This window comes from Triticum urartu, chromosome 4A (assembly GCF_056163025.1).
Source record: "Triticum urartu cultivar PI428250 chromosome 4A, HENAU_Tu73, whole genome shotgun sequence".
Classification (NCBI taxonomy): Eukaryota; Viridiplantae; Streptophyta; class Magnoliopsida; order Poales; family Poaceae; genus Triticum; species Triticum urartu.
This window is the reverse complement of record NC_141876.1, coordinates 583,995,293-584,021,090: the sequence shown is the minus strand read 5'-3', so window position 1 is coordinate 584,021,090 and position 25,798 is coordinate 583,995,293. Positions and strand designations below refer to the sequence as shown.

The following is a 25,798-nucleotide window of genomic DNA, read 5'->3' as shown; positions in this document are numbered from 1 at the left end:
GTTCAAGTTTCGAAGTGCGGCACTATTCCCGGATGGAGTACTTCTTTTTCTACTCTCTCCTTTCCGGTTTTATAGGGCTTATCTCAAAATTTTAGTTTTTCCATTTTATAAGGCTCAATTTGGTTGTTCCCCAACACATGTTCAGATTCCAAGGTGCATTAAATCATTGCATGCAAGTATTAAGAGAAAATTGACCAATGCATGTACTTTATGCATGCATGCATTGCAATTAATGCATTGATAAACATAATTTTTTATTGCCACCAAACCCCACCATTTCTTAAGCTAAAGTAGACCAAGGTAATCCCTATATTAGCATATTACTAAGATAAATAGAAGGCACTGTAGAAACATTTAGGACGTGAGCTTGTCAATCTGAATGTGGAGGACACAAGCTTAGCCCCGGCCAGCAGCTTGGGCGGAACGGTCAAGAAGGTCAGCTCCTACACGTCGGCGTCGCCGGGATCCTTGCTGCTTGTCACCTCCATTTCCACCTTGACAGCGTCAGTCATGCCTTTGGGCTCCCCCAGCGGGCCGTTCGCCCACAGCTTGGCCACGTAGTGCGGCAGTGGGGATGACCCCACTCTGATGTAGACGACCGACACGATGATAGGCGTGCCGATGTCGAGCACGCCGCTGACCAAGAAAAACGCGCGGCGGTCCTCCTCCGCGAACGGCAAGAGCCGTGGCTCTGACAGTGGCACTTACAGCTGGAGCACCTTGCCGTACTGGATCCTGTGCACGGGCATGGGATGCGTGGTGCTGATGTGGTGGTAGAGCGCCGGTGACGGGCCTTCGTAGCCGCAGACGGGCACAGGGAATTTGCAGGGCGCAAGTGGACACACGCTCTGGTGATCAGCGAGCTTGTGGTAAGAGACGTAGAGCCCACAGCCTTCGTGCAGGCACTCCACCCTCACCGACGAAAGGACGGAGTCCACCGCCATGTTCCGCACATCGAAGCCACCGCCGCGCTCGCACTTCTGGCACTGCCGTTGGTTCCCGGGGCGCTCGACGCGGCAGTCCGCGCAGGCCAGGTGCCCTCCCTTGCACTGCAGAAATCAATCGAACAACACATCAATCAAGAAACCTGCACCTTGCTCAATCAGCCGAACGGACGAGGTGTATTCGAACCTCATACACTGGAGGCGTAAAGGGGTGGAGGCACAAGGGGCAGTGGAGCACGGTGAGGTCCATCGAGACCTTAGAGAGCTCCATCGTCGGGTCCTGTTCGGTCTACATGATCTCGCCCTCCTCGTGCACAACCATCTCTCGACTTGGGCCGGGGTATTACAAAGCTTTATCGTCACATATTTTATACTACTTCAAGGTGCATTAAATCAACACATGCAAGTATCAAAAGGAGAGTCACGGCATGCATGCATGTGTTGTAATTAATGCATCGGTAAACGCAAATTATTGAAATATATCGAGTGCAGTGCTTTGATGTGTCACGTCAACTCGTACATCAACGAGAAGTTTGATTATCCTCTCCCTCGCCGACTTAACTGCACCTGCCTTTGGCTGTATGATAGGTTGGCCACACACCTGCCGGGCCCACCTGTCATACACGCCATCAAATTGCACAACCCCACTCGCTCACCCTCCTCGCCTCTCTGTCAAACCGCCTACCCGAAAACTACCGCGTGTACTGCCCGGGAAAAGCCCCGCCCTCAACTTTTAACTATGCGAAAATAGTTTGAGCTTGTTCGTTCTATATAAATACAGTAAGTACTGTATGTTTATTCACCCGTGGGGTTGTTCAATGAATGGAGGGGCGGGGAGCACAAGTGAACAATACTGTAGTACTACTAGTAGTAGTAAGTAGGAGTCGTACAGTAGTCACCTTAAATAGAGAGTTTCTTTTCTTTAATGCCACGTACACAAATTGAAATGCTTGTTGTGGAGAGAAAAAAGATAACCACTCCACTATATATGGACGCAGGGGCCTGAGCGCTTGCTTTACTAGGGTTGCTCTCTTCATTCTCTCATCCTCTCCAGATATAAACAAGACAGCGGTAGCGACATTTTCTCTCTGCTCACCGCTGGTCACAGATCCGGCCGGATCCCTACGGCCGGTGTGTGTAGAGGACTAAAAGGTGCATCGTTCACGCTGTCATCGTCGCCGAGGGAGGAAACCCACAGCTGCTGGAGGGGCCCGATCCTCTGCCCGTGCTGTTCTCTCCGACACAGCGCCGGCTCGGGAGGTCCTCCGACCCTTCCTCCTCCCTGCCGTATTGTCCGCAGATCCGACCTGCCGCCGCCGACATCCCGGCGACCCTCAGGTATAAGTTCTTCGAAAGCGGCCTTGCTCTACTGCCCCAGCTCCCCACGTGTCTGCATGTGCATCTTTTTCTACTCCCATCAGCTCTTCCAAAGCCACCTAAATTTTTAGTATTATTAGAGGTAAAGCTACTTCATGCATTCGAATCTAGGGCTTTGTTCAAACAACGAAGAAAGGGGGGAAAGTTGTAGCATGAATCTAGGACTTGATTCAAAGAGGAAATAATATGGTGAAAGTAGTAGAGACCGGATACCCAACCGGTCTCTTGGTTGAAAATGGAAATAATGGGAAAACGCAGTACGAACTGGATAAGGAACAGATCTATTATTGGTTAAAAAAAGGATAGAAAGTAGCGGCTGGTGGACAAGTCAACAGAGTATGTCTAGGATTAGATTTGCTGCCATCACATAGTAAAAGGTCTCCAGGATTAGATTTGCTGCCCTCACATAGTAAAAGGTTTCAGGATTAGATTTGCTGCCCTCACATAGTAAAAGGTCTCAGGATTAGATTTGCTGCCCTCACATTGTAAAAGGTCTCCAGGATTAGATTTGCTGCCCTCACATAGTAAAAGGTCTCCAGGATTAGATTTGCTGCCCTCACATAGTACAAGGTCTCCAGGATTAGGTTTGCTGCCCTCTCATAGCATGAACAAACTCGGCATCACCACTTTATGCCTCCTTGTAGGTACATTGTGCTGATGCGTCCACTGTCGCATGTCCTTATACCAACCTTTTGCTATTGTTAATGTAAGGGCGCATGTAAAATGAAGCGATCACACTGTTACCTTAAGGACATGTCTAACCAGTGTTATTGTTAATCTAATGCCTCCAGTGATAAGATGCAATTAAACTGTGTTACAAATGGCACTCCTGCTGTTTTCCCCAGTATGATAAGTAAGTTGCTCCTTTACGCTGCTGAGTGTCCTGGTGTCCCCACAGTCACATGCCCTTAAACCAACTCTTTAGCTGCTGTTGATTTACTGTGTCTGGTAAACAAGCAATGTCACCATTAAAGTAATCCCATATTTGAGGAATCTCATTGTTGATCGTAATGCTTCTGGTAACATGAAGAATTGCTGACATTTTAAAATTTCTACTGTCCTTGAGTGATTGCCATGAACATAATTAAGATGCTTCTTTTCATTTTGTATATGTTTCGTATATTTTTATTGACCAGCAACTGTTTACTTTCTATCTTTTTGTGCAGATAGGGATATCCATTTCACGTTGTTGCTATTGTGACCTTTTGGTGAACTGCACAAAACACTTTTTTTGGAATGAGTGTCTTGTGCAGTTCAACTAAAATGTCACGTGGGCAACATCTCACAATTTTGGTGGAACTGCACAAAATGGTGATTGGAGTTTCCAAAATCTCCGTCTAGTTCTACTGGTAATCTCGTGCAACATTTTATTAGCCTTTGCAAGATGAGCCGTCACCGTCACCATAATGGCACTTTATTTTAGTGGAACTGCACAAAAGGATAACAAAATTATAGTTGCACCTTACATGAGCCGAACAACCAACCTTAATGTTCCTCAATTTTAGTGCAACTACTAAAGAAGAACCTGCCAGCTCACGAGAGCAAGTACTTCTTGCTAGCTGAATGATGCAATCTTTGCTTCATTTCAGGTGAACTGCAGAAAAAGGCGCATGAATTGAATCATGGAACTCAAGGCAGGCTTCATCCGAGTGGAGGTGCAAGTTGAGTAAAGGAGGCCACTATTAAAGTGAAATCATGCTCTCCTGGTTTGTGCTATGCAAATAGGAATACTCAACTACAGATGTTGTGACGGTCAAGAGCATTCGCCAAGTTCTTCGATTGTATGACATGGCTAGCCAAGATGGATTTAATCCCGGTATTCACTTTATCAAAAGGCTCTAATGGGTTGGTTTTGAATCTTGCAAGCTGGGAATCAGTGAGATGTGTAGGCATCTTTGTTGTACTTATTATTTGAATCTTATTTGCTGGTTCTGAATCTTGCAAGCTGGGAATCAATGAGATGTGTAGGCATATTTGTTGTACTTATTATTTGGATCTTATTTTTTGGTTCTGAATCTTGCAAGCTGGGAAACACGACATGATGATGCAGAGGATAACAACCATAACAAACAGTTTAAACTTGGTAGTATTATCTTTGTGAAAGTGCGACAAATGTGCTGATCGTGTGCGTCCTGAGAATAATAATTCTAATTGTTGTGCATGTTGATCCTGTGGCACTGATAGAACGAGCGAATGCATTGCTTGTTTTAAGTATAAATTTCTATTAGAGCTAATTAAATTTAAGTAAAGTGACCACTAACTCCTGTTATTACAGTACCAATACAGACCCGCTCGTGAACCGACGTGTGGCCGAGGGTGCATTTTCTGCCGGGCGTGCAGCAGACGAGGGAGGGGTAGTAACTGTTGTCGCCTATACACACTCAGCTTACTGTTGAATCCAGTTCCCCAGGAGCTGAAAAATGAACTGCTGCCACCGCCTACACAATCGTTCACACGAAGAGACTCCAATGGCGATCCGATGGGTGAGCCTGCTGGATATGGACTTCAGCAAGGAGTTCCCCTTTGAGTTCGTCGTTCAGTCCTATGGCTGCACCAAGTTGAATGTGATGTACACCAATGATACGGACTCGGTGAAGCTCTGCCTCGCCTCAGTCCTATGGCTGCACCAGGCTCTGGAGCATTCGCCCGTTTCATCGGCAGCGCCGACTGCACCTTTGCTACGGTGGAGAGAAGGAAGAACGCCACGATTCGGCCATCTGGTGCAACAAGCTTGTCGACATCTAGAAGCAATACAAGATCATCAGCAACGGGCAGGAGAAGGACTCCGTGGTTGACCTCGCTGAGACCATCATCGACCCCTGATACGCCAATATGAAAGAAGACGACCTGAACACATGGGAGGTACCTCTGAATCCAGCCTACATAACCTACACAGCCAAGGACGCATACGCATGCTATGACATGTACAGGTAGATCTTGGACATGAGGGCGTGTCTGCTTCCCGTAACCGACGAGTACACGGACAGCCGTAGTGTCATGATCAAGCGTGCCAGGAAGGTCTAGATGTTGTACTTTATCTGTTTATAAGCACCTTTATCATCTGAGTGTTTCATGCATTTGCCTATGTGTCGTAATTATCTGTTTTGTCCGAAATATTTCTTTTAAGAACCCATTAACCTGATTGCTTCTTTTAGTGGCTATTTGCTTATGTATGTAAACTAGTTCACTTGTCCGTAAAAAAGAACTAGTTCACTCGGCTGACGTGCTTTGAATCTCCTTCCTCCCAACATATTCCCCTCCTCAGGTGGACCCAGCAGGTCTCTGAATTTTCTCCCACTTTCTTTTTTGTTGTAAACTGAGTTTTCTCCCAGTACTTCCCCCTAGAACCAACTCAACTGTCCCACGTCTAGCCTAAAAAATAATAATACCCCGCGTACTATTAACTCATCAAATTAAAATGATATTTTATTTCGTAAGTTGAAAGTTCTTACAAAATAATAATAATAATTGTTTATATATAACTTGGCAAGTTAACTCCTAGTGATTGCGTACATAAGCTTGCAAAGATTTTACTGACGTGCAATCATGTTTTTATGTTTTTATAACATTTCTCCGTCTAGCCCAACATGATATTTTCACCCAGCCCAGCAAGTCTGCGGATTTCGAGAAAAATGCAAATGGGATTTAAACGGGCTGCATAGATGCTACATCATTGTTTCACCCAGCCCACCAAATGGACTAAAAAACATTCCCCCCGCTGACAGGTCGGACCCACCAGCTATATCTTCGCACGCAAGGAAGTGCCTCCTTATTACGCACCAAAAAATGAATACCCCCTGCTAGCTGGGACCCACCATAGTGGGTGGCCGACTTGTGGGCCTACTAAGTTGACGAGGACGGAGGGCTTTGTCAACTTAGTCAATATGAACGATTCTAGCTCCAGTGACCCTACGATGTCCATCCAACGGCCATAGTGCTTCTTCAACCTCTGGTATTCTTGCTCCAGCCACCCAAAGCTGCGTCGGTCGTGCCGCGTGCTCCTGCCTCTCGTGGCCGGCTGTGATGCCGCGGAGGCCTCACCACCCCCTACTACTCCCACCGCTGACCCATGCTATCCCTCTACTCACCCACACCCCCTGTTATTCCGCGGCGACGGTAGCCTCACACCGCAGCCGAACCAGTGAACCCTCGTACTCCTCTCCACGTGGGCATCCAATGCCGCATCTTCCCCGGTTCCGCGTCGTCCCCTTCCTAGGCCTCGCCGTCGTCCACCGCGCTGGTGCTCTTGGCGCAGCGTGGTCAATGTGGTCAACGACCGACTTCCATCGGAAGAGTACTGTACGTGGAGAGGCTGACAGCTGGGTCCATGGCCACAGCCAAGTTTTTTTGTGATTTGCCAAGTAAGTCGCTTTGTCAGGCCTGTTGGGCTGCAAATCTTTCAAGACGAGAAGAGCTTCATTCGGCTGGCCGAGAAAATGGCCCATCAGTAATGAGACATGGGCTGTACATTTTTAAAACACATCAATTAGTTTAAATATCTTCTTTTTCATTTCAAGATTTTAAATTACATTAATTTTTATGCATGGAGAATTTGTTGGATTTTATATTGATATACATTTATTTTTAAAATCAGTTTGAATGTGAGTCGAAATTTTGGGATTAAAAACAGTTCGGACCGCACCGAAATATGCAAAATTTCATATAATTTTTTAACCGTGGCCACAATATGGGCTGTAATGCTAACCAAAAGAATATGGGCTCCAAAAAAACCTTAAGAATTAGCAAATGGGCTGAAAATTATTAGAAATAATGGCAGATGGGCTATATGTTGTTTTCCACAGATTTGAGGCTTTCCTAAAAAAAGGTTGACGCACAAGCATTAACTGTTGGATGGCCATCCAACGGCCGTCATGCTTCTTCAATCTGTGCTCTTCCTGCTCCAGCCGCTCAAACAGGCTCTGGCAGGACTGCCTGCTCCCTCCTCCCCGCGGCCGGCTCTGCTGCCGCGTAGGCCACACCGCCCCACCGTACTCCCATCGCTAGCCTAGCCATCCCTCTACTCACCCACACCTGCTGTTATTCTCCGGCGACGGCAGACGAACCAGTAAACCCTCATACAATCGTACACCCCTCCGCTTGGGAAACAACTGCCGAGTCTTCCCTGCCTCCGTGTCGTTCCCTTCCTAGGCCTCGCTGTTGTCCACCGCCCTGGTGCTCTCAGCGCGGCCTGGTCAACGTGGTCAACGACCAACATGCATCTGAAGTGGACTGTACGTGGAGAGGCCGATAGCTGGGTCCACGGCCGCACGCAAGGAAATGCCTCCTTATTACGCGCAAAATAATGATTCCTCCACCTGACATCAGGGACCCAACGAAAGAGCCTCTGTATTTCGTGAAAAAAACGTTACCGCCGCTGACAACTCGGACCCACCAGCTATATCTTCGCATGCAAGGAAGTGCCTCCTTATTACACACAAACAAAAATGAATACTTCGCATGTTAGCTGGGACCCACCTAGGTGGCAGGCTGACTTGTGGGCCTACTAAGTTGACGGGGACGGAGGGCTTTGTTAACTTAGTCAATATGCACGATTCTAGCTCCAGTGACCGTACGATGTCCATCCAACGGCCATAGTGCTTCTTCAACCTCTGGTCTTCTTGCTCCAGCCTCCCAAAGCAGCGCCGGTCGTGCCACCTGCTCCTGCCTCCCATGGTCGGCTGTGCTGCCGTGGAGGCTTCACCGCCCCCTACTATTCCCACCGCTGGCCAGGCCCTGCAGTGACGACAGCCTCACATCGCAGCCGAACGAGTGAACCCTCATACTCCTCTCCGAGTGGGCATCCACTGTCGCGTCTTCACCGGCTCCGCGTCGTCCCCTTCCTAGACCTCGCCGTCGTCCACCGCCCTGGTGCTCTCGGCGCGGCGTGGTCAACGTGGTCAAGGAACGACTTCCATCGGACGTGGACTGTACGTGGAGAGGCTGACAGCTGGGTCCACGGCGGCAGCAAGGAAGTGCCTCCTTATTACGCGGAAAATAATGATTCCTCCACCTGACAGCAGGGACCCACCCGATGGGCCACCTTATTTCGTGAAAAAAACGTTTCCCCTTGACTGCTGGGACCCACCAGCTACACCTTCGCACGCAAGGAAGTGCGTCTGGGCAAAAAAAAACGATTCGCCCCCCTGACTGCTGGGACCCACCAGCTACATCTTCGCAAGCAAGGAAGTGCCTGACAGTTGGGACCCACCTGGTTGAAGCGTACGTAGTGTTGTCATTCTGGTCACGAACGTGTACGTACATATATACTGGTCGATGTAGAGGCGCGCACGTGTCGTAGTAGAGGCGCACGTAGCATGTACACGTACGTACAGCGGCCAGGGTGCAAGAAAGAAAATATGGCCACGTATGTGTACATACGGGCGGGGTCTCGAACGCCTACTCGCGCATACGTACGGCCAGGGCTCGTGTACATGGCTGGGTCGGAACGGAGAAACAACATCGTCGTCGTGTTCATGGGGAGGCAACGGAATGCGTCGTGTTCATGGGGAGGCAACGGAATGCGTCGTGTTCATCGGGAGGGCTTGGACGGAAGAGGCAATGGAAACGAGGCCTAGCGTACCGCACAACAGAGGAAACGGACCTCCTACGTTCGGAACGGGGTCCTATTGATCGGGAGGGGTCTGGCGTACCGCAAAACGGAGGAAACGGACCTCCTACGGTCGAAACTGGGGTCCTGTTGATCGGGAGGGGTGTGGCGTACCGCAAAATGGAGGAAACTGACTTGTGTTGGAGCGCTACGGTAGAAACGGGGGTCCTGTTCATCGGGAGGGATGTGGCGTACCGCAAAACGGGACTCCACGGGATACTGTTCATCTCCACCGTCGACCCCCTCCAGCCTCCACAAGCTACTCTTCATCCACCGTCGACCTCCTCCAGCCTCCACCTGCGACTGTTCATCCATGGGCTCCTGTTCATCCAGCCTCCACCGCGCGCTACTCCACCGGCCACTGTTCAACCAGCCCTCTCCATGGGCTCCTGTTCAACCACCCCTCCATGGGCTACTGTTCATCCTGCCCTCCATTGTCTACTGTTCATCCAGCCCTCCACGGGGTGGTCCTGTTCATCCAGCCCTCCACGGGGTCCTGTTCATCCAGCCCCAACCGGCTCGATCGATCGGGGTCCTGTTCATCGAGAGGCAACACCACGGGGTCCTGTTCATCCACCCCCACCGGGAACTGTTCATCCAAACCCCCCCGCAACGCTCACTGTTCATCCAGAGGCAGCATCAATTGGCTTCAGTTAGCAGCAGTAGCGAAGGAATCGCTCGATCGGGTTCAGTTAACAGCCATCGATCAATCGCTTGGGTTCAATAACGCGTAGCCTGCAGTGCAATTGCTCGGGTTCAGTTAGAGCCCAACGCCTCGCTCGGGTTCAGTTAGAGCCAACGCCTCGCACACACGTGCGTATGTGTACGAGAGAAATGCGCATCGCTCGGCCCCGACCTCCCACCGTAACCGGGAACTCTCTGAAATTTTCCTCTCCCTCGCTTCTACCACGGTTTTTTTCCGTCATGGACGGCCCAAAGAATGTCATGCAGCTGCGTCTCCGGCCCGCCCGGGACGAAAAGCCCATTTTCTGTCATGATTTTTTGTCATGGAAGTAGGAGCCCACCACATCTATGATGATACCGGGTTTTGTCACAATTATCGTCATAGAAGTGCCATATGTATGATAGAAAAAAATTTTGTTCGGCCCAAAATGTCACGGATGTGTCTTTTTTTGTAGTGCTTTGACATTAATCACAATACAAGACAAACTTACGAGCATCTTTGAAGAGAGTAGGCCAATAAAAACCGGATTGCGATACCTTATGTGCAGTTCTATCTCCAGCGTGGTGTCCTCCATATGGTTCAGAGTGACACTTGCGTAGGATCTGTCCTTGTTCATGCTCAGGTACACAACGTCTAATAACACCATCTACTCCTTCTTTATAAAGGTGTGGGTCATCCCAGAAGTAATGTCTTAAATCATAAAAGAACCTTTTCTTTTGCTGGTATGTGAAACTAGGTGGTATAAATTTAGCAACAATGTAATTAGCATAATCAGCATACTATGGAGCAATACGAGAAGCCTTAATGACCGCTAATTGTTCATCAGGAAAGCTATCATCAATAGGTAGTGGGTCATCAAGAACATTCTCTAACCTAGACAAGTTGTCTGCAACGGGGTTCTCAGCTCCCTTTCTATCAATAATATGCAAATCAAATTCTTGGAGCAGGAGAACCCATCTAATAAGTCTAGGCTTAGCATCTTTCTTTTCCATAAGATATTTAATGGCAGCATGATCAGTGTGAATAGTAAGTTTAGAATCAACAATATAAGGTCTGAACTTATCACAAGCAAATACAACTGCTAAGAATTCTTTTTCAGTAGTAGCATAATTTCTCTGCGCAGTATCAAGAGTTTTACTAGCATACTGGATAACATTTAATTTCTTATCAACTCTTTGCCCTAGAACATCACGTACAGCATAATCACTAGCATCACACATAATTTCAGAGGGTAAATTCCAATTAGGTGGCTGAACAATAGGTGTAGTGATCAAAGCTTTCTTAAGTATTTCAAATGCTTCTACACAATCATCATCAAAGACAAAAGGAATATCTTTTTGCAATAAATTAGTCAGAGGCCTAGAGATCTTAGAAAAGTCCTTAATGAACCTCCTATAAAAACCAGCATCACCAAGGAAACTTCTTATACCTTTTATGTCCTTGGGACATGGCATCTTTTCAATAGCATCACTTTATCAACTTCAATACCTCTTTCAGAAATTTTATGCCCCAATACAATGCCTTCATTAACCATAAAGTGGCACTTTTCCCAATTCAAGATGAGACTAGTGTCTTCACATCTCTGCAAAACCCGATCAAGGTTGCTCAAGCAATCATCAAAAGAGGATCCATAAACGGAGAAATCATCCATGAATACCTCACAAATCTTTTCACAAAAGTCAGAGAATATAGCCATCATACATCTTTGAAAGGTAGCAGGTGCATTAAATAAACCAAAAGGCATACGTCTATAAGCAAAAGTACCGAAAGGGCAAGTAAAAGTAGTTTTTGATTGATCCTCCGCTGACACAGGTATTTGAGAGAAACCAGAATAACCATCTAGAAAGCAGAAATGTGTATGTTTGGATAGTTTTTCTAGCATTTGATCAATAAAAGGTAAAGGGTAATGATCTTTCTTAGTAGCTTTATTTATTTACGGAAATCAATTACCATCCTATAACCTGTAATAATTCTTTGCATAATCAATTCATCTTTATCATTAGGAACAACAGTAATACCTCCCTTCTTAGGAACGCAATGGACAGGACTTACCCATTCACTATTAGCAACGGGATAAATTATACCTGCCTCTAGGAGCTTTAGTATCTCCTTTCTTACCACTTCTTTCATCATAGGATTTAACCGTCGTTGAGGATCTCTAACTGGTTTAGCATCTTTCTCCAATTTTATTTTGTGTTGGCATAGAGTGGGACTAATGCTCTTAAGATCATCTAGAGTATATCCAATAGCAGCACGGTGCTTCTTTAGAGTTTTCAATAATCTCTCCTCTTCTTGCTCTGAAAGGTTAGCACTAATAATAACAGGATATATCTTCTTTTCATCAAGATAAGCATATTTAAGTTATCAGGTAAAGGTTTGAGCTCAAACACGGGATCACCCTTGGGTGGAGGGGGATCCCCTAGGATTTCAACAGGTAAATTGTGTTTCAGAATAGGACCCTGTTGAAGGAATACTTCATCTATTTCCCTTCTTTCATTCATAAACATATCATTTTCATGGTCTAGCAAATATTGTTCTAACGGATTAGTAGGAGGTACGGCAATAGAAGCAAGACCGATAATTTCATCCTTACTAGGCAAATCTTTATCACGGGGTTGTCTACGAAACTTAGCAAAATTAAACTCATGAGACATATCCCCTAAGCCAATTGTAACAACATCCTTTTTGCAATCAATCTTAGCATTAACAGTTGTGACGCCCCCAATTTAATCGTACACTAATCATACATGCAAACGTGTACGATCAAGATCAGGGACTCACGGGAAGATATCACAACACAACTCTACAAATAAAATAAGTCATACAAGCATCATATTACAAGCCAGGGGCCTCGAGGGCTCGAATACAAGAGCTCGATCATAGACGAGTCAGCGGAAGCAACAATATCTGAGTACAGACATAAGTTAAACAAGTTGCCATAAGATGGCTAGCACAAACTGGGATACAGATCGAAAGAGGCGCAGGCCTCCTGCCTGGGATCCTCCTAACTACTCCTGGTCGTCGTCAGCGGGCATCACGTAGTAGTAGGCACCTCCGGTGTAGTAGGAGTCGTCGTCGACGGTGGCGTCTGGCTCCTGGGCTCCAACATCTGGTTGCGACAACCAGGTAGAAGGGATAGGGGAAAAGAGGGAGAAAGCAACCGTGAGTACTCATCCAAAGTACTCGCAAGCAAGGAGCTACGCTACATATGCATGGGTATATGTGTAAAGGGCCATATCAGTGGACTGAACTGCAGAATGCCAGAATAAGAGAGGGATAGCTAATCCTGTCGAAGACTACGCTTCTGGCAGCCTCCGTCTTGCAGCATGTAGAAGAGAGTAGACTGAAGTCCTCCAAGTAGCATCGCATAGCATAATCCTAACCGATGATCCTCCCCTCGTCGCCCTGTGAGAGAGCGATCACCGGTTGTATCTGGCACTTGAAAGGGTGTGTTTTATTAAGTATCCGGTTCTAGTTGTCATAAGGTCAAGATACAACTCCAAGTCATCCAGTTACCGAAGATCACGGCTATTCGAATAGATTAACTTCCCTGCAGGGGTGCACCACATACCCCAACACGCTCGATCCCATTTGGCCGGACACACTTTCCTGGGTCATGCCCGGCCTCGGAAGATCAACACGTCGCAGCCCCACCTAGGCACAACAGAGAGGTCAGCACGCCGGTCTAAACCTAAGCGCACAGGGGTCTGGGCCCATCACCCTTAGCACACCTGCACGTTGCGTACGCGGCCGGAAGCAGAACTAGCCCCCTTAATACAAGAGCAGGCTTACGTTCCAATCCGGCACGCGCCACTCAGTCGCTGACGTCACGAAGGCTTCGGCTGATACCACGACGCCGGGATACCCATAACTACTCCCGCGTAGATGGTTAGTGCGTATAGACCAAATGGCCAAACTCAGATCAAATACCCAGATCTCGTTAAGCGTGTTAAGTATCCGCGAACGTCGACTAGGGCCATGCCCACCTCTCTCCTAGGTGGTCGGAACCTGCCCTGTCGCTCCGCCTCCAAGATCCACTCGCGGGTGCTCCTCAAGCCGACCCGTCTTTAGTCACCACATGTATCATGTATAAAGTATATAGTATATACCCGTGATCAACTCCCGAGTGATCACGGCCCGATAGTATAGCATGGCAGACGGACAAGGATGTAGGGCCACTGATGAAAAACTAGCATCCTATACTAAGCATTAGGATTGCAGGTAAAGGTAACAACAGTAGTAGCAAGGATAGGCTATGCATCAGTATAGGATTAACGGGAAGCAGTAACATGCTACACTACTCTAATGCAAGCAGTATAGAGAAGAGTAGGCGATATCTGGTGATCAAAGGGGGGGGGGCTTGCCTGGTTGCTCTAGCAAGAGAGAGGGATCGTCAACTCCGTAGTCGTATTGGGTAGCAGCGGCATCGGTCTCGGTGTCTAGCGAGAGAAGAGGGGGAAGAAACAATAAATATTTAAGCAAACAGATGCATAGCGATGCATGACATGACAAGTAGCGGTGTTAGGGGTGCCCTATCGCGGTATGAGGTGATACCGGTGAAGGGGGGAAACATCCGGGAAAGTATCCCCGGTGTTTCGCGTTTTCGCACAGATGAAACAGAGGGGGAAAGTTGCGTGTTTGCTATGCTAGGGATGCGTGGCGGACGAACGGGCTGCGTTTCCGAATTCGTCTCGTCGTTCTGAGCAACTTTCATGTACAAAGTTTTTCCATCCGAGCTACGGTTTATTTTATATTAATTTTAAAAGATTTAAATCATTTTTAGGATTTATTTATTTAATTTAATCAACATTATCCAGAATAGTGTCTGCTGACGTCATCATGACGACAGCATGACGTCAGTAGTTGACTTGGTCAACCTGACAGGTGGGTCCCGTTCGTCATACTCTGTTTTAATTAACTAACAGTTAATTAAGTTAATTAGTGATTAGGTTAATCTAATTATAATTAATTAACTTAATTAATTCCTTAATTAATTAATTAATTAATTAATTATTTTTATTATTTTTATATATTTTTTTATTCTTTTCTATTTTACATATTATTTTTAATTCCTTTTTTTAACAAAACGTTCTGGGCTGGGACCCCCTTGTCAATGGCCCAGAGGCCTAGCGGTTTTGGGCGCCGGTTGCGGGCATAGCCCGAACGGGCGCGGTTGCGGGCGCCGGGTCGCCTGGACCAGGGCGGTGCCTTGCCGGCAGCCATGGCGGGGCACGACGCCGGCCATGGAAGGGAGCGGGCCACGGCGGATGCGGCGGACGGCGAGGACGGTGCAGAGGGCGCGGTGAGCGCGTGCTCACCGCAGGCGCACGCTTGGGCGGTCTAACGTGCGGTGACCGCGAGCGAGGGGCGAGGCAGAGAAGGGGAGAGGCCCGGGGCCTCACCAGCGTTGATGGGGAGAGGGGGCGACGAGGCGTGAGGAGGCCGGTCGTGGAGGAGGACGAAGACGGGCGGTCCGGCGACGCGGCGTCAGGGAGGCGGGGTGACTTCGGGGCGAGGTGGCGGCGAGGTCTAGCGGCTTCAGAGGCAGGGCGGCGTCGGGCTCGTTGCCCCTTCCCGATCCAGATCGGGTCGGGGAAGAGGAGCGAGAGGGGAGGTGAGCCGGAGACGGGCGGCGGGCTGGTGCGGATCCGGCGACGGAGCTCGGCGGCGGGGCAGCGCACGCGAGGCGGCGCCTGGTGCTGGCGATGACGACGGGAGGCGTCGGGCTTGGCGAGGCGTCGGTGGGGGAGGGTTCTAGCGCGGGAGTGGCGACGGAGGTGGGAGCAGGGGAGGGAGAGGCGAGCTCAAGGGAGGAGCAGGGCGTGCCCGGCGGGGGGGGGGGGGGGGGGGGTCCAGCGACGGGCGTCGGGGCGGCGTCGGGCTTGCAGGGTCGAGGCGAGGGGATCGGGATCCCGATCCAGATCCAGCGAGGGGGGAGAGGAGTGGTGCGAGTGGGGGAGAGTGGGGATCGGGTGGGGGTTAGGGTTTGGGGAGGTGGCCTTGTAGGCCAGAGAGGAGGGCCGGCTGGGCCTGGTGGGCCGGCCGGTGCGCAGGCCAGCTGGGCCGCTTGGCCCAGCGTGGGGGGGTGTCTCTATTTTTATGTTTTTTTTGTTTGACCTTTTCCTTTTTTTCTATTTTCCTGTTTCTTTTAGTTTTACTTTATATGCAGTCTTTTTATAATATATCAACTCAGCCCCTAAATTAGCATTATTAGTTAGGCTACTGTCATAATTAATTTGGCACTAAATAAATTAGTTTTACATTTGTTTATTATTGAAAAGTATTTAATAATTGTTTTAGCCCCTGTTTTATTTAGTTTAGGCACTTAAACATTTTGAAAAAGGTTGGTTCCAACACCCAAAATAAGTTACGGATTATTTGCCACATGATGATCATTTTAGTTTTCATGTTTGAGAAGTTTAGAATTTCACTTATTATTTGAATTTGAATTTGAACGGGATTTGAAGCATCGCAAGATTAACAACAGTAATCATGGTGACGTGGCAACATTAGCGGAGGGTTACTGTAGCGTAACTATCCGGGCGTCACAATTCTCCTCGACTACAAGAAATCTCGTCCTGAGATTTAAGAGGGGGACTAAGGGGAAAAATTCTGGTTACGAAATTCTAACGGGTCTTCTCGATCTTGGTTGCTCTTCTCGAAGAGGTCAATCCATTACGTAGAAGTCTTCATTTCTCTGTTTCTGGTCATCATGATGAAGTCGGCGCCCTTTCTTCAGGAACTCCATCGTACTTACGAAAGAATAAAGGGTAGGCATTCTGGGAGTACGGACGTCGGCAAGGTTGACTAACGGGTCGTCAACATCGAGGAAGGTGGCGGAAGTAACTCCCGAATCGAATCTTAAGAAATTATTGAGAGCAAAGTAAGGAGGTAACCTGGGAAGTCTCGAGCGGGCAGGCAATCGTTCGATGTATGTTATAGGGCGTGAATGGGCCAAAACAACGGGAATAAGTATTGTGTCCGATATCAGAACTGAAGGTGGCTCGTGAATTACATGCGAGGCCACGTGTGAGGAACAACCTTGGGAACAGGGGGTGTACATGGGAGTCAGGTTTCGATCTTGTGGAACTGTGGGTTATGGGCCCACCATGTGGTCGAAAGTAGGACAGCCTGTAATGTCTCGCACGATCATGTAAGCAGACATGTCAGAGGACAGCCTGTCAGTTATGTTGGCAACAACAACGGTACCAAGGGCGAGGGACGAAGAGAACCATTTTCCCGCTCGTTGAACGAGGCGGACCAATAGGCAAAGTTCTCGTCCATTGGCGGTTACCGGAATGTCCTCAACAATAGTAACAGGGTCTTGCTGACAGAACTGTACACCGAGGGGTTTACATAAGTAGGAGAATATTACTGCTTAGATCATATAGATCACAAGAAAGGTTAAACATCCCGATGGAAGGGAAAATGTGTTGAAACACCTATTCCAGGGGTATATCCTTCCCAAGGATAAGCAGAGCATGATATCCACGATAGGATATAACATAGAAAACCTTTTAGGTAGGGGAGAGAAATTTCATGACATTACCCATACAACGGTGTTTGGATAATTGAGAAGGTAACATTTAGCATTAGGCTTCAAATGTTCTTATTGAAAATCAGAGTACAACAGACATGCTTCGAGATAGCATTGCATGGTCTTCAATCAAGGGAAGACTCTGGATACACGAAGGGATTCATCATTAAGCCAAGGAGAGGATGAGGAGGTGGCTGATGGACTCAGCGATAATACAACGAGGTATCCAAAAAGATGGATTTCCACAGTTATGTGAACAAGGAGATAACATTTGTCGGATCAAATGATTTAATGATGTATGCTCGAGGAAAACATACACAGTTAAACATTGGTTGAAATGTGTACCCGAAATATGGGCTGGGTAGCACGATCAATGTTCGAATGATGATTCAATAAGCCATAGACATAGAATGAAACTATAGACCAATAACTTCAAAGCAATAGGGTTGCTAGAAGTTTAGAATTTACACATCACAGACCATTTGTCAGTATTCCGGTTAGAAACAACACGGGGACAAAGAAAAGACTGGTGATGTTAATAAGTATCACTTGTATGAAGGATCCTTAAGGGTGGTGAATTTCCCATGACATTCCTGATCTAAAAGATAGTAATACTCCAAGGTAGAACATAACATAAATTGGATAGCAAGGATCTCAAGGTACAACACAAAACAGGAACAAGTTTGTGTTGAAGGGAAAGCAAGAATGTTGCCGATGATAACCCAAATCATCGAGGGAAAAGGATGCTATTTCTCATCAAGAAATCGATAGATATCTAGGAAGACCTCATAAGGTTGATGATGTTCACGACACATTTTTCAAGAGATTTCAAGAAGATGTAATCAATCGGTGATGACATCTAGTCAAACGAATGATAAACGGAAGGTTATTGGAACCATGGTTATGACACAAACTCGAAATTAAGCTTCCGGTTCAAGGCGAAATGATATGATGAGGAAATTCAACGTAAACTTAGCTCATCGTCGAGAATTGTGCTCCGTGAAGAAGGACCAAGTAGCACAGTTAAAATTTAGCACCATGATGATATAGCCGATCAGGCTAGGAATGACTTAAGTGGTTATTAACTTGTAAGCAACAACAATTATTTAAGAGTTATTGAACCAGAGTGCGGAATCGATTCGCTTATTGGTGTCCTCGGTTGACGACAACCCAGAACCCGTAGAGTGATTACGATAAGGAGACATTACTTCAACAGAGTTAGTAAGCTGTGGTGCAATGGCAAGACATCTCCGAGATACCAGGAGGTAATACTCAAAGGTAGATCAAAGTAAAGGTTGGAATGGGGTATTGATCCACAGAATACAAATGCTTAAACTTGCCCGAGAAATGGAATCAAAGAAGAACAACATGGTCGGAACCATAGCTGCAAGGGATCCCATTTAATGACACCGGAAGAATTGCCAAAATGATTAAATATTTTGCAAGAAGCTTCCATGATAAGTTCCACATCGGGTCCATGGGCATGAACACAAAGTTCAAGGTAGACTCCCACTTCTTCAATGCATAACCTATCATTCACTTCTCGTTTCTTTTCGAAATGGCATTAATTATTGAAAGTTTTACCTGGCGCAGTACCAGATAAGTATGACCCGTGAAATCTTTCGGGTTCACACGGATTAGGGAAGGCGTAGGTTCAACCCATCAGGGCATCTTAGGAACATATACCACAAATTTCAATCGTAAATACCACCAGCTCAAAAACAGAGCATGGTTGAGAAAACAGAGGATACAATTTACCAAAAGCATTATGTATCAGAGGAAAGGCTCACGAGGTTATTGAATAAGGAGGACACTGTCGAATAATAATCCAATAAAGGATCTGACGGTCTATAGTGGAGCTGATGTGAGCATCGGCACACAATCAGTTGAAGAAAGGATGCAAGGGCTTCAGATTATAGAACACCTGAATGATTCGATGCTTAGATATCAAAGGAATTATGATTTCCAAATAGGAGGATCAGAAGCAGACGCTCTGATCAAGGTGGATAAGTTCAATAGACCTAAGGGTACAATTGACGACAATTGGATTTGTTGAGAACCAGCTCATGTTTAAAATGACGTCTAAGCCAGAAAGATAATTAAAATGATCAACTGATGATTGCGCGCATTTGCACTCATGTTGAATCAAAGGGATCAAAATGATGGTGCCTAAGGATACTAACGAATATTGCGAGACATATGGAAAGCATCCATCATGCAAGTAGACAAGTATTGCAGAGCAATAAGCTACTAAGGATTTTTGGAGGATCGAATAGTATCTCGATGACCATCGTGAAACACATGAACAACTGGGGGTGAGCGGATACTCGATAAGTGCGAGAATTATCTGTAGGGGTATTCAGGTGACAAAGAACAACAAGGCGTTAAGCTTAAAGGATTATCGAAACAATGACGAGTATTTCGGGGTACCTTGTAATAACAAGACCAACTGGGAATAAAATTAAAAATGATAGGTGTAAGTATTTATCCATAGGGATTTTTCGGTAGTAGGGAATTGCAAAAGCAATAGGCATAAGGTCTCGAGAAAATATCGGAGAGTTTTGTCAGAATATTCTGTTGAAGCAGTCGACCATCCGTAATGAAAGGGTTCTCCGGCAGGAAGTGGTAGCGAGAACCTAGAGTTAGATTTTAGCAAAATCATTTAACCCGAATAGAAGAGAGATCAGAATCCTAGAGTATAGACGAGGAGTAAAAGATCCTAATACTACCCAAATGGCGACGTGGGCCCATGGGCCGCACAGCCATGTTAGTAAAACAGTTTTAAATGTCTAGACTCGACTTCGGCCAAGGAGTGTGGAAGGGGGATTCCTACAGGCAGTCGGCTCTGATACCAACTTGTGACGCCCCCGATTTAATCGTACACTAATCATACATGCAAACATGTACGATCAAGATCAGGGACTCACGGGAAGATATCACAAAACAACTCTACAAATAAAATAAGTCATACAAGCATCATATTACAAGCCAGGGGCCTCGAGGGCTCGAATACAAGAGCTCGATCATAGACGAGTCAGCGGAAGCAACAATATCTGAGTACAGACATAAGTTAAACAAGTTGCCATAAGATGGCTAGCACAAACTGGGATACAGATCGAAAGAGGCGCAGGCCTCCTGCCTGGGATCCTCCTAACTACTCCTGGTCGTCGTCAGCGGGCATCACGTAGTAGTAGGCACCTCCGGTGTAGTAGGAGTCGTCGTCGACGGTGGCGTCTGGCTCCTGGGCTCCAACATCTGGTTGCGACAACCAGGTAGAAGGGATAGGGGAAAAGAGGGAGAAAGCAACCGTGAGTACTCATCCAAAGTACTCGCAAGCAAGGAGCTACGCTACATATGCATGGGTATATGTGTAAAGGGCCATATCAGTGGACTGAACTGCAGAATGCCAGAATAAGAGAGGGATAGCTAATCCTGTCGAAGACTACGCTTCTTGCAGCCTCCGTCTTGCAGCATGTAGAAGAGAGTAGACTGAAGTCCTCCAAGTAGCATCGCATAGCATAATCCTAACCGATGATCCTCCCCTCGTCGCCCTGTGAGAGAGCGAGCACCGGTTGTATCTGGCACTTGAAAGGGTGTGTTTTATTAAGTATCCGGTTCTAGTTGTCATAAGGTCAAGATACAACTCCAAGTCGTCCAGTTACCGAAGATCACGGCTATTCGAATAGATTAACTTCCCTGCAGGGGTGCACCACATACCCCAACACGCTCGATCCCATTTGGCCGGACACACTTTCCTGGGTCATGCTCGGCCTCGGAAGATCAACACGTCGCAGCCCCACCTAGGCACAACAGAGAGGTCAGCACGCCGGTCTAAACCTAAGCGCACAGGGGTCTGGGCCCATCACCCTTAGCACACCTGCACGTTGCGTACGCGGCCGGAAGCAGAACTAGCCCCCTTAATACAAGAGCAGGCTTACGTTCCAATCCGGCACGCGCCACTCAGTCGCTGACGTCACGAAGGCTTCGGCTGATACCACGACGCCGGGATACCCATAACTACTCCCGCGTAGATGGTTAGTGCGTATAGACCAAATGGCCAAACTAAGATCAAATACCCAGATCTCGTTAAGCGTGTTAAGTATCCGCGAACGTCGACTAGGGCCATGCCCACCTCTCTCCTAGGTGGTCGGAACCTGCCCTGTCGCTCCGCCTCCAAGATCCACTCGCGGGTGCTCCTCAAGCCGACCCGTCTTTAGTCACCACATGTATCATGTATAAAGTATATAGTATATACCCGTGATCAACTCCCGAGTGATCACGGCCCGATAGTATAGCATGGCAGACGGACAAGGATGTAGGGCCACTGATGAAAAACTAGCATCCTATACTAAGCATTAGGATTGCAGGTAAAGGTAACAACAGTAGTAGCAAGGACAGGCTATGCATCAGTATAGGATTAATGGGAAGCAGTAACATGCTACACTACTCTAATGCAAGCAGTATAGAGAAGAGTAGGCGATATCTGGTGATCAAAGGGGGGGGGGCTTGCCTGGTTGCTCTAGCAAGAGGGAGGGATCGTCAACTCCGTAGTCGTACTGGGTAGCAGCGGCGTCGGTCTCGGTGTCTAGCGAGAGAAGAGGGGGAAGAAACAATAAATATTTAAGCAAACAGATGCATAGCGATGCATGACATGACAAGTAGCGGTGTTAGGGGTGCCCTATCGCGGTATGAGGTGATACCGGTGAAGGGGGGAAACATCCGGGAAAGTATCCCCGGTGTTTCGCGTTTTCGCACAGATGAAACAGAGGGGGAAAGTTGCGTGTTTGCTATGCTAGGGATGCGTGGCGGACGAACGGGCTGCGTATCCGAATTCGTCTCGTCGTTCTGAGCAACTTTCATGTACAAAGTTTTTCCATCCGAGCTACGGTTTATTTTATATTAATTTTAAAAGATTTAAATCATTTTAGGATTTATTTATTTAATTTAATCAACATTATCCAGAATAGTGTCTGCTGACGTCATCATGACGTCAGCATGACGTCAGTAGTTGACTTGGTCAACCTGACAGGTGGGTCCCGTTCGTCATACTCTGTTTTAATTAACTAACAGTTAATTAGGTTAATTAGTGATTAGGTTAATCTAATTGTAATTAATTAACTTAATTAATTCCTTAATTAATTAATTAATTATTTTTATTATTATTATATTTTTTTATTCTTTTCTATTTTAATATTATTTTTAATTCCTTTTTTTAACAAAACGTTCTGGGGCTGGGGCCCCCGTGTCAATGGCCCAGAGGCCTAGCGGTTTTGGGCGCTGGTTGCGGGCATAGCCCGAACGGGCGCGGTTGCGGGCGCCGGGTCGCCTGGACCCGGGCGGTGCCTTGCCGGCAGCCATGGCGGGGCACGACGCCGGCCATGGAAGGGAGCGGGCCACGGCGGATGCGGCGGACGGCGAGTACGGCGCAGAGGGCGCGGTGAGCGCGTGCTCACCGCAGGCGCACGCGTGGGCGGTCTAACGTGCGGTGACCGCGAGCGAGGGGCGAGGCAGAGAAGGGGAGAGGCCCGGGGCCTCACCAGCGTTGATGGGGAGAGGGGGCGACGAGGCGTGAGGAGGCCGGTCGTGGAGGAGGACGAAGACGGGCGGTCCAGCGACGCGGCGTCAGGGAGGCGGGGTGACTTCGGGGCGAGGTGGCGGCGAGGTCTAGCGGCTTCAGAGGCAGGGCGGCGTCGGGCTCGTTGCCCCTTCCCGATCCAGATCGGGTCGGGGAAGAGGAGCGAGAGGGGAGGTGAGCCGGAGACGGGCGGCGGGCTGGTGCGGATCCGGCGACGGAGCTCAGCGGCGGGGCAGCGCACGCGAGGCGGCGCCTGGTGCCGACGATGACGACGGGAGGCGTCGGGCTTGGCGAGGCGTCGGTGGGGGAGGGTTCTGGCGCGGGAGTGGGGACGGAGGTGGGAGCAGGGGAGGGAGAGGCAAGCTCAACGGAGGAGCAGGGCGTGCCCGGCGGGGGAGGGGGGGGGTCCGGCGACGGGCGTCGGGGCGGCGTCGGGCTTGCAGGGTCGAGGCGAGGGGATCGGGATCCCGATCCAGATCCAGCGAGGGGGGAGAGGAGTGGTGCGAGTGGGGGAGAGTGGGGATCGGGTGGGGGTTAGGGTTTGGGGAGGTGGCCTTGTAGGCCAGAGAGGAGGGCCGGCTGGGCCTGGTGGGCCGGCCGGTGCAGAGGCCAGCTGGGCCGCTCGGCCCAGCATGGGGGGTGTCTCTCTTTTTATGTTTTTTTTTGTTTGACCTTTTCCTTTTTTTCTATTTTCCTGTTTATTTTAGTTTTACTTTATATGCAGTTTTTTTTATAATATATCAACTCAGCCCCTAAATTAGCATTATTAGTTAGGCTACTGTCATAATTAATTTGGCACTAAATAAATTAGTTTTACATTTGTTTATTATTGAAAAGTATTTAATAATTGTTTTAGCCCCTGTTTTATTTAGTTTAGGCACTTAAACATTTTGAAAAAGGTTGGTTCCAACACCCAAAATAAGTTACGGATTATTTGCCACATGATGATCATTTTAGTTTTCATGTTTGAGAAGTTTAGAATTTCACTTATTATTTGAATTTGAATTTGAACGGGATTTGAAGCATCACAAGATTAACAACAGTAATCATGGTGACGTGGCAACATTAGCAGAGGGTTACTGTAGCGTAACTATCCGGGCGTCACAACAGTATTCAAGAAGGGTCTACCAAATATAATGGGACAAAAGTCATCTTGTGGGGAACCAAGAACAAGAAAATCGGCAGGGTATTTAACTTTCCCACACAAGGCTTCAACATCTCTAACAATCCCAACTGGTGTAATGGTATCTCTATTGGCAAGCTTAATAGTAACATCAATACCTTCTATTTCAGCGGGTGCAATATCATGCATAATCTCTTTATATAAGGAATGAGGTATTGCACTAGCACTAGCACCCATATCACATAAGCCATGATAACAATGATCACCTATTTTAACAGAAATAACAGGCATGCCTACAACAGGCCTAGCAATATTAGCAGTTTCACCATAGAAGTAAATAACATGCCCATCTATATTATCATCCAAGAGATCTTTAACCATAGCAATACTAGGTTCAACTTTAATTTGCTCAGGGGGTGTATATGTTCTAGTATTACTCTTACGAACAACAGATAAAGCTCTAGGATGATCCTTTATGCTAACAGGAAAAGGTGGTTTCTCAACATAAGTAGTAGGAACAATAGGATCATTATAAGTGATAGTCTTTTCTTCAACTGTAATAGGTGCAACTACTTTTACTTCATCGGGAGGATTATATTTAAACCACTTCTCCTTAGGGAGATCAACGTGAGCAGCAAAAGATTCACAAAAAGAAGCTACTATCTAAGAGGCAAGTCCATATTTAGAGCTAAATCCACGAAAGGCATTGGTATCCATAAAAGATTTAACACAATCAAACTTAGGTGTCATACCTGACTCCTTAACATCGTCGGAACCCCAATCTTCAGAGTTGCATTTAATTCTTTCCAATAAATCCCACTTTAATTCAGTAGTCTTCAACATATAAGAACCAGCACAGGAAGTATCGAGCATGGTGCGCTCATTAAGAGGAAGCCGAGCATAAATTTTTTGAATAATCATTTCTCTTGAGAGCTCACGATTGGGGCATGAATATAACATTGACTTAAGCCTCTCCCAAGCTTGAGCGATGCTTTCTCCTTTGCGAGGCCAGAAATTATATATGTAATTATGATCACCATGAACAAGATGCATAGGATAGAACTTCTCATGAAATTCCAACTTCAGTCGTTTATAGTTCCAAAATCCCGTATCATCACATAGCCTATACCATGTTAATGCGGCTCCCTTCAAATATAAAGGAAAGACCTTCCTCTTAACAACATGATCGGTAATACCTACAAGCTTAAATAATCCACAAACTTCATCCACAAAGATTTGGTGTAAATCGGGATGCAATGTTCCATCTCCTGCGAAAGGATTAGCTAGCAGTTTCTCTATCATACCCGAAGGAATCTCAAAGTAAACATTTTCGGTAGGTTCAGCAGGTTGAGGAGCAACTCTTTGCTCTACTGGTCGGGGCGAAGATGCCCCGAACAAGCCTCTCAAAGGACTAGTTTCCATAGTAACAAGTGACAGAAAATTTCAGCTCACTATATAAATGTTTCCTTACCAAGTTCCACTCACCAAAGGCATTTCACTCCCCGACAACGGCGCCAGAAAATATTCTTGATGACCCACAAGTATAGGGGATATACCGTAGTCCTTTCGATAGGTAAGAGTGTCGAACCCAGCGAGGAGCAGAAGGAAATGACAAGCGGTTTTCAGTAAGGTATTCTCTGCAAGCACTGAAATTGTAGGTGATAGATAGTTTTGTGATAAGATAATTTGTAACGGGTAACAAGCAATGAAAGTAAATAAAGTGCAGAAAGGTGGCCCAATCCTTTTTGTAGCAAAGGACAAGCCTGAATAATTTCTTATAATGAGAAAAGCGCTCCCAAGGACACATGGGAATTATCGTCAAGCTAGTTTTCATCACGCTCGTATGATTGGCGTTCGTTACTTTGATAATTTGATATGTGGGTGGACCGGTGCTTGGGTACTGCCCTTCCTTGGACAAGCATCCCAGTTATGATTAACCCCTATTGCAAG

At 47.1% G+C, this 25,798-nt stretch overlaps 1 protein-coding gene across 1 annotated transcript; it reads right to left on the bottom strand.

The window, feature by feature from the left end:
- Positions 1-443: 443 nt before the first annotated feature.
- LOC147976838 (putative E3 ubiquitin-protein ligase SINA-like 6) lies at positions 444-1,215 on the bottom strand. Its single transcript, XM_087520993.1, has 3 exons — positions 1,132-1,215; positions 720-1,049; positions 444-665 (listed from the first exon to the last, which is right to left on the bottom strand). Exons 1-3 carry the CDS (start codon positions 1,213-1,215, stop codon positions 444-446), a joined length of 636 nt encoding a protein of 211 aa, XP_087377119.1.
- Between the last annotated feature and the right edge of the window lie 24,583 nt (positions 1,216-25,798).

Coding starts and splice junctions, on each gene's coding strand:
- LOC147976838 (XM_087520993.1), bottom strand. CDS start 1,215: ATGGAGCTCTCTAAGGTCTCGATGGACCTCACCGTGCTCCACTGCCCC. Junction 1,050..1,131: donor TTACGCCTCCAGTGTATGAG/GTTCGAATACAC, acceptor TGATTTCTGCAG/TGCAAGGGAGGGCACCTGGC. Junction 666..719: donor ACAGGATCCAGTACGGCAAG/GTGCTCCAGCTG, acceptor CCGTTCGCGGAG/GAGGACCGCCGCGCGTTTTT.